We start from the raw sequence: 7,675 nt of genomic DNA, 5'->3' as shown, positions 1-7,675 counted from the left end.
CTACACACAACCTAGGGAATTCTAGCTACTCTAGCTCTTATTTCAGACACTAGAATAGGCACCCGCAAGTGGTACCTACAATAAACAACAGACACCTAAAAAATGCTGTTAACCCCCTAGAGCATAGGCTCTTACTACAGGACTCTGAACCTATATTTACTATCTCCTTTTACAATCACGCTCCTTAAATTACTAGAGTAGCTTAACTGCTCTCGTCTTATATAGTCTTAGACTTACACAGGACGTTAAACTTATAAATTAAATCAAATAAATTAGTAATAATTTGATTTAGGTGGGTTCTTAATAATCTCTAAGTGTTTATCTTAGCGTAATCTAACGCGGCTTTTCTAAAGGTAATCCTAGAGCAGTAAGTTGTAGGAAGTACCAAACCTAAAGGCTTTAGTCGCTAGGAGGTCTCTAGAAACCTAATTTTTGTTATAAATAATAATTAGGACCTGTTCTGTTTGTACCCAGAAAGGGCCTAAATCTAGAGGTTCTCAAATTACTAAACAAACTTGCAATATTATTTGGAGGCTGTTACTGGCTATAACGAGCTTTTTAGTATAATGTAACAATATAGAATAAAAGAAGTCTCTATTAGGTTTTAGTATCTGCTACAAGGTGTATAGGAGTACTAGGATAGTTTACACAGAGAATTGTTCTATTCCTATAGGTCTTATACTAAAAAATACTTAAAAACTAGCTATTAATAACTATTAACCTTGTACCTTTTATACCTTACTAGAGTTAAGACAAATTAGAGTGCTAGCCTAGGTGTGGGGTGGACAGGGATGTAACGGCACTAAGTTAGTGGTAAGTTGGAGAGGAATTGGACAGGGCTTTGGAAGGACTAGTGCGTTACACTTTACGGGTAAGCGGATTATACGAGTGAGCAGATCACTTAAAACCCTACTAAGATTGCCTAAAATCATAAATCTTAATCTCAACAACCACCTGCTGAAATCTTCTAAAATTCATAGGATAGTATTAAATAGGTATTATTAAGCATACATTTAAATCTTAGCTTTATAGCTATAAAAGTTCTAGAGTTAGCCTACAAACACCCCTATAAAACAGCAATTGCTTAATAACTTCTGCATTATGGATTCTAGCACTCTACAACTTTTAAGTCCTCCTATTTATATAGGTGTAGCCCTGTCTTAAGAATATCTGAGAATTTCATCACGTGGATGTTGAGAATACGAGTTGTGGTTTTGGGCAATTTTGGTGGGGTTTTAAGTGATCCGCTCACTGGTATGATCCGCTCACCCGTAAGGTACGTTATTTAACTAGTGTCTATCTACAGGCTAATATACTGCGTTGTATATACATAATGGAGATTTATACGTTACATAATCTTGTTAAACAAGCAGCTAAGGTACTTGTAAGGAGCTCGGTTCAGAAGGAACGGCTCACTGCGGATGACCAGCTCTGCTGAGGTACAAGCGGCTTACAGCGGATGACCAGCTCTAATTACATACGAGCCTCCGTGTGTAGATCTACACGCTTGCTTGTGCAACAATTTGTCTAGAGGGTTATTCTAGGAACTAGCTGACATAGTACAGGCGTAAGTGCTAGCTGTTCTCCTAGAAGAAGAGATATAAATGTTATAGACTAGCCTTAGGGTAGGATGTTAAAAGGGTTAATAAAGTATTGTGTCTCTTACAGAGGTAACATGTTACGCGTCCTTCTAATATGTCTGTAGGGCACGTAACCGTCCTATCTCGCCTAAGGCTTGAATAAGGTCTAAGCCCATAACAAGCACCTTAATTCTTTCTAAAACTTATAGTTATAAAAGTACAAGGAGTATTAGGTCTAGATATTTAGCTTTTAAGTACCTTTTGTACAAGACCTATAGGAATAGAACAATTCTCTAAGTAACTATTCTAGTGCTCCTATGAACCTCGTAGTGGAAACCCACGCCTATTAGAGACTTCTATTATCCTGCGTTGTTACATTACTAGGTGAATGTAGAATTAATATTAAGTCCCCTCTAACCTTACAAGACTTTACAGACGCCTAAAACCAGTAAGAATTAGCTATAACAGGACAGACAGAGTTAAATTCTTTAGAACCAGGCTGACTAGATATAGCATTGCCAACTATACTATTATTTAAATTAAAATACTCTAAAGAAGGGAGGCGTTATTAGGCGCTAGATCTAGAGGTACCTCTACTACTCTTAGCGAGCTACTTTAGGGCTAGTCAGCCTAGACCATATAAGGGTGTTAGAGGTTATTGCTAATACACTAGTATTTATTCTTGTTACTACACACTACGTACCTTATTACACCTGCTATCCTCTTTAACTCTATCCTCTCTTATAATCGCCCTATACCCTCTTTACAACAAGCATTCTAGGTACTTATAAGGAGCTTAGTTTAAAAGAAGTAGCTTATAATATATAGCTAGCTCTGCTAAGGTATAAGTAGCTTATTACGATTAGATAGCTTTAACTACATACAAGCCTTTAAATATAGGTCTACACGCTTACTTTTACAACAAGTAGTTAATTAAAAGCCTTTCTTAGCTGTTAGAACCCTCTCCTCCTGTGACTTCTTTTTTTAATTTAATTTACGTTGTGAAGGAGCCTTTTTTACTGTTTAAAGCCGAGTGATCTCCTTTGTAGCTGACACTTGCTTATACGCATAAACAGCTACGCCTTTATTAGCTTTTTAAAGGCCTTAACTGTTAAAGTTAGTAAGCTGCTTACATGCCCTTAAATCTTCTCTTAAACTAGCGTTAAATACGACCCTAATTGTAGGGTATTACATTAGGTTTAGGACTGCTAGGGAGCATCCTCTATAGGAGATGGCAGTAGGGTACCTATCTAGACATTAAGACTTATTGTAACCTGTTCTAGGTTAAAGGGGTCTAATCTAGCGCCTTAAAAGCCTTCTTAGATATTACTAGAAATAAACGTCTCCTTATCATTGCTTATAAAGTATAGTAGGAACTTTTCTTTCGTAACTTAAGTAATATAGTTATATATTAGATTTTTAGACTAGCGCATATACATCTTACTTAGAGGAGTAATATAACCTATATTAAGTAGTTATAAGAGGTTTAATTAGTATAGAGGTATATCTTATGTTATAAAATGTCCTTCCTTATAGTTTAATTAAAGGTAAGGAAGTTATAACTCTTCTAGCTGTTAATAAGGAGAAGCTAGTACTTTTCTTAGGTGTGCGTCTTTACATAGGCATTAAAGTTCTTTGGATAGTCTAGATTAAGCTTATTAGTAGTCTATCTGTTCTTAGAGACTCTGATAATTTAATTAGAGCAGAAATTTACATCTTTGTACTAGGCAGAGAGGTAATAACAGCCTTTAGATATAATAAAGGTAGAATAGCCTATCCTATGCTATTAATGCCCTGTATAACTATTGTTTACTCATAGTTACCCTACTACACTACCTCTAGCTGTTGTTAACGCTCTAAGCCTATTATAACTACTCCTATAAATATCTATCCTATTATTAAGCCTGCCTTGTTAAAGTTAAATATGTTGCTATTGTAGATACTATACATAGCTTTAATATTCGCTATAATATTTAACTTACCCCTAATGATCTCTAGATTCCTAAAGAGAGCTCTCTTATAGTTGTAATTATAGTTATTCCTTACTTTAAGGTTAGGGCAGCGCTTAATAAAGAAATTAGGCTGGGTTATACTAACATAGCCTATATAATACTTAGAACGAAAAGAATTAGCTATATTAGCTACAATAGCTAGCTAAGAGGTATATCTTAATAGTCTAGCTTAAGGATATACTTAGTAATTACGTCCTCTGTAGTCTAGTCTATATTTTCATAAACAAGTGTATAATTAGCTTATGTTGGTTATTCTGTATATTAAGCGTTTAGTGTGCTATACAGCGCGTTATATATAGCTGCAGCGCATTACAGGGTAAATATTACGTCCTTTTTAACTACCTAGAGCGTAAGCTATATAACAGCTTCTTTTAAGGGTATAGATTAATGTTGTTGTTAACGCAGTGCGTGGTAAGGTTAAGGTTTGGTGTGGTCTTGGCAGAGTGATCTGCTCACCCGTTTGATCCGCTCACCCGTGGAGTACGTTAATTCGTTACGAAAGACTTAGGACAATTTCACATTGACACAATACCTATCTATATTAACAATATAACTTAGAGATTTAACCTAAACACCAGAGTGTACCTACTAATGCCATTTCTATTACAAGACTAAATTAAGAGTACTACAGAAGTTAACAAAAGGAAGATTAGTGAATACTAAGAGATATGTTGTTCCGTTGCGAGGGCCGGACATTGAGTACCATCACACTAGTAATTTGGCACGTAATCATTGGCAATAACCTTGTCATGCAAGTTTCTTTGCTAAATAAATATTTTTGGTAGTAACAGACAGAGGACCGTTGCGGTAAGAGCAGATAGTAACAGCGATTGGCAAAGTCAGACAGTAAATAGTTGCGGCGAAAACAAATAGCAAACAGATTTAGGGAAAGAGGAACATCAGACTCCGGTGGGTCGTTGAGTACAGCACAGGAGCCTTTGTTGCTATTTGCGCCTCTCGTAGTTGCCACTCAACCACTCAAGCCGAATTGTTCCTTGTTAATGTTGACTTGGTCCCGGCCCAAACTTCTCACCAACAACTCCTCTGCCTACCTCGGGCATGTTGCGTAGCAAAACCGGTCAACACCGTGAGCAAAGCCTCCCTGAGGATCCCTTTTGCTACTCCCGTCGCAAATGGTACCACTCGCATCAGCCAAACAATGAGCGCCTTGACGGGGGTTTAAAAACCCCAGTCGAAAAGCATTGAAAGTAAACCGATTCGGCGTCCAGCGATCCACGCTTGCGTTTATTCTAGGCTGCGCACCGTTGAATCGATACAGACCCTGTGCCATAACAAGGGCTTGGTTAGGGATGTTGATGCCTAGTTCGATTACCTGGAAAGAGGGAAGACGTCCTTGTCCCCTGTCCAGGACTGCCGAATAGCCTACAGCACCACGGAGGAAGGTATGGCCAAGTCGCGTGTTACACCAGACTTCATTAACACGGAACGAGGGCTGTCCGTTTCCGGGTGCGATGCGGAACAGCACCTCGGCGTGACACAATTCTCCGTTTGGCCCATTGAAGTTGTAGTAGAATGTGCCTCCGAGGGTTCCGGAGCCAGTCATTACAGTTCGCTGTTGCCGCTTCATTTCCATTCCAACTACGCATTGTAGAAACGTAGCCCAGAGGAGAAAAAGGGTTGAGGAAAGCATATTTCTGGTTGGAGCCTTTAGGCGGTCAGCAAATTATAGCGGCACTGCTGGATAGTATTCTGGATATCTTGCCTTGGGCGTAGAGATCTATAGATGGACTAAAGATGGTCAAGGTAGTTGGATTTGACACATGAAGCGGTGGTTTCTCTTGCTCTTTATACCATTTGCGTGGCATATTAGCACTTGGTATACCCACGAAGAGCGAAATAGAAGAGCTCTTCCTCGGCGGCTTGTGCGTGTACGTCAAAAAGGCTAGGACTTGACCACGGTCTATTCACTACCCTGGTATTAGCACTCTTCACCCCGTACATGGTGTTGAGAGCCCACATGATTGGTAGCTACACAGTGAGCTATCCATCTTTAATATTACACCGCACACGGTGTTGGGATCCCATACTCATTATTGCCAAGCGTTACAGGGTTTGATGATGATTTTATATACTGTACCATGCGTGCGGAGTACCTGGGTACGCTATCTGTTCACCAAGAAATTATGATTAAACCAGCAGCAACACTAAGGTACAATCGCGGTGTTTTTTTCCTAATTTTGTGCGTTCTTCTGCGTTTTTTACCCTGTCTGGTTTTGACGCCGCGCATAGCTACCCAACACAGATACCGTAAAAATCGATTCTCTGGCCGCAAGCTAACAGGGGGCGGCATAGCCTAGATAATTTAGATAACGCGTAATGCAACATTAGGTAGGGCGCCCTACAATTTTGCATAACCTGTAATCCCTACGCTTCCTAAATAATGCGTACACCTTTGTTACAGCAGCAAATATTTGTTTTTAATTATTTTTTTAAGATTATTGTTTGTAAGAGTGGTACGTGCCAATTTAGCACTGTACCTAACTAGGCAGTGTGTAATAGAATAGATTAGTAATTTTCTTAGCGTTTGTAAACTAAATCAGCTATAACTACGTTAATGCCCTAATAATCTGTTAAACTGGGTGGGTAAGACACGTTGCAGAGAAAAAGTAAACAAATTTAGTGGTACACGCTAACAAGTAGTTTAGCAGGTTTCTAATATTAGTCTAAGCGCACCTAGGGGCTCCTATTCGTCAACATCTACTCCACCTCGGCCCTACTAAACTACCCGCTGTTAGCTTGCAGCCAGAGAATCGAGTTTTTACCGTATTGGCGCACAAATCGGCAAAAGTAAACAGGGCCTTAGTAACGCGTTGGGTGACAAGGAGGACAGTGAGGAGACTTATAGCACTCGCATTAACTCTAGAGATAACGTACAACACCATAAACAACGCAGCTAGCTACAGTAATAGCTTCTGATTTGCGGTGCGAGCGCGTGGCTTTGCGTGGGCAGGGCAGTCAAATATATACAAAAGGCGGTTAATAGATAAAAATCTATTCATAATTACGTTCAAAACCACTTGCCTACACCTACATGCATCTAGGAATATAAAAGTTGCAATCACTAGGTAAACAAAGACTTGCGCGCATCTATTTTTAGAAATAATACTATATAATACGTGTGTACTAGGGTCCCTAGCTGCCTTTTAGCTGGATCTAACTTACATATGCTTATTAGGGCGCATGTTTACAATTAAGACACGTTGCAGAGAAAAAGTAAACAAATTTAGTGGTACACGCTAACAAGTAGTTTAGCAGGTTTCTAATATTAGTCTAAGCGCACCTAGGGGCTCCTATTCGTCAACATCTACTCCACCTCGGCCCTACTAAACTACCCGCTGTTAGCTTGCAGCCAGAGAATCGAGTTTTTACCGTATTGGCGCACAAATCAGCAAAAGTAAACAGGGCCTTGGTAACGCGTTGGGTGACAAGGAGGACAGTGAGGAGACTTATAGCACTCGCATTAACTCTAGAGATAACGTACAACACCATAAACAACGCAGCTAGCTACGGTGATAGCTTCTGATTTGCGGTGCCAGCGCGTGGCTTTGCGTGGGCGGGGCAGTCAAATATATACAAAAGGCGGTTAATAGATAAAAATCTATTCATAATTGCGTTTAAAACCACTTGCCTACACCTACATGCATCTAGGAATATAAAAGTTGCAATCACTAGGTAAACAAAGACTTGCGCGCATCTATTTTTAGAAATAATACTATATAATACGTGTGTACTAGGGTCCCTAGCTGCCTTTTGGCTGGATCTAACTTACATATGCTTATTGGGGCGCATGTTTACAATTATTAGGACGCACGTTAACATCTCCCGTCTCGGTAGCGTTCTAGCTCAACGCTGTGACAAATGACTTTGTGTATCTTTTAAGGGTACCTGTGCCTATGCGCGTAATGCATGCTACTGCGCAATGCACAAATCCTATTAACCACATATCTAATTTTTTGCATATTTAGTAGTTGTTTCGTATTGAAAGCTAGTGTTGATGGCGTTCGGTACCGTGTCCGTGCACTCAATGCGCGGATTCAGTCGCTACGCACCGGGGGCACATCC

General features: G+C 39.6%; 2 protein-coding genes across 2 annotated transcripts, besides 13 other annotated features; both read right to left on the bottom strand.

Annotated features, from left to right (window-relative positions):
• Positions 1–275: part of a mobile genetic element that runs on past the window's edge.
• A 93-nt stretch (positions 276–368) lies between these two features.
• Positions 369–626: a dispersed repeat.
• Positions 627–862: 236 nt separating this feature from the next.
• Positions 863–1,284: a dispersed repeat.
• A 237-nt stretch (positions 1,285–1,521) lies between these two features.
• Positions 1,522–1,767: a dispersed repeat.
• Positions 1,768–1,901: 134 nt separating this feature from the next.
• Positions 1,902–1,960: a dispersed repeat.
• Positions 1,958–2,353: a mobile genetic element.
• A 156-nt stretch (positions 2,354–2,509) lies between these two features.
• Positions 2,510–4,080: a mobile genetic element.
• Positions 4,081–4,094: a mobile genetic element.
• Positions 4,095–4,640: 546 nt separating this feature from the next.
• Positions 4,641–5,243, bottom strand: EKO05_0007124 (uncharacterized protein; the record flags this gene model as incomplete). The annotated part of the gene is made up of 1 exon (XM_038946308.1): positions 4,641–5,243. The coding sequence occupies one exon, from the start codon at positions 5,241–5,243 to the stop codon at positions 4,641–4,643; it is 603 nt and encodes a 200-aa protein (XP_038797646.1).
• A 1,060-nt stretch (positions 5,244–6,303) lies between these two features.
• Positions 6,304–6,495, bottom strand: EKO05_0007123 (uncharacterized protein; the record flags this gene model as incomplete). The annotated part of the gene is made up of 1 exon (XM_059636959.1): positions 6,304–6,495. The coding sequence occupies one exon, from the start codon at positions 6,493–6,495 to the stop codon at positions 6,304–6,306; it is 192 nt and encodes a 63-aa protein (XP_059492942.1).
• Positions 6,413–6,487: a mobile genetic element.
• Positions 6,486–6,798: a mobile genetic element.
• Positions 6,799–7,019: 221 nt separating this feature from the next.
• Positions 7,020–7,094: a mobile genetic element.
• Positions 7,093–7,436: a mobile genetic element.
• A 211-nt stretch (positions 7,437–7,647) lies between these two features.
• Positions 7,648–7,675: part of a mobile genetic element that runs on past the window's edge.

The sequence above is a fragment of the Ascochyta rabiei genome, chromosome 11, assembly GCF_004011695.2.
Source record: "Ascochyta rabiei chromosome 11, complete sequence".
Classification (NCBI taxonomy): Eukaryota; Fungi; Ascomycota; class Dothideomycetes; order Pleosporales; family Didymellaceae; genus Ascochyta; species Ascochyta rabiei.
This window is presented reverse-complemented; position numbering and strand designations above follow the sequence as displayed.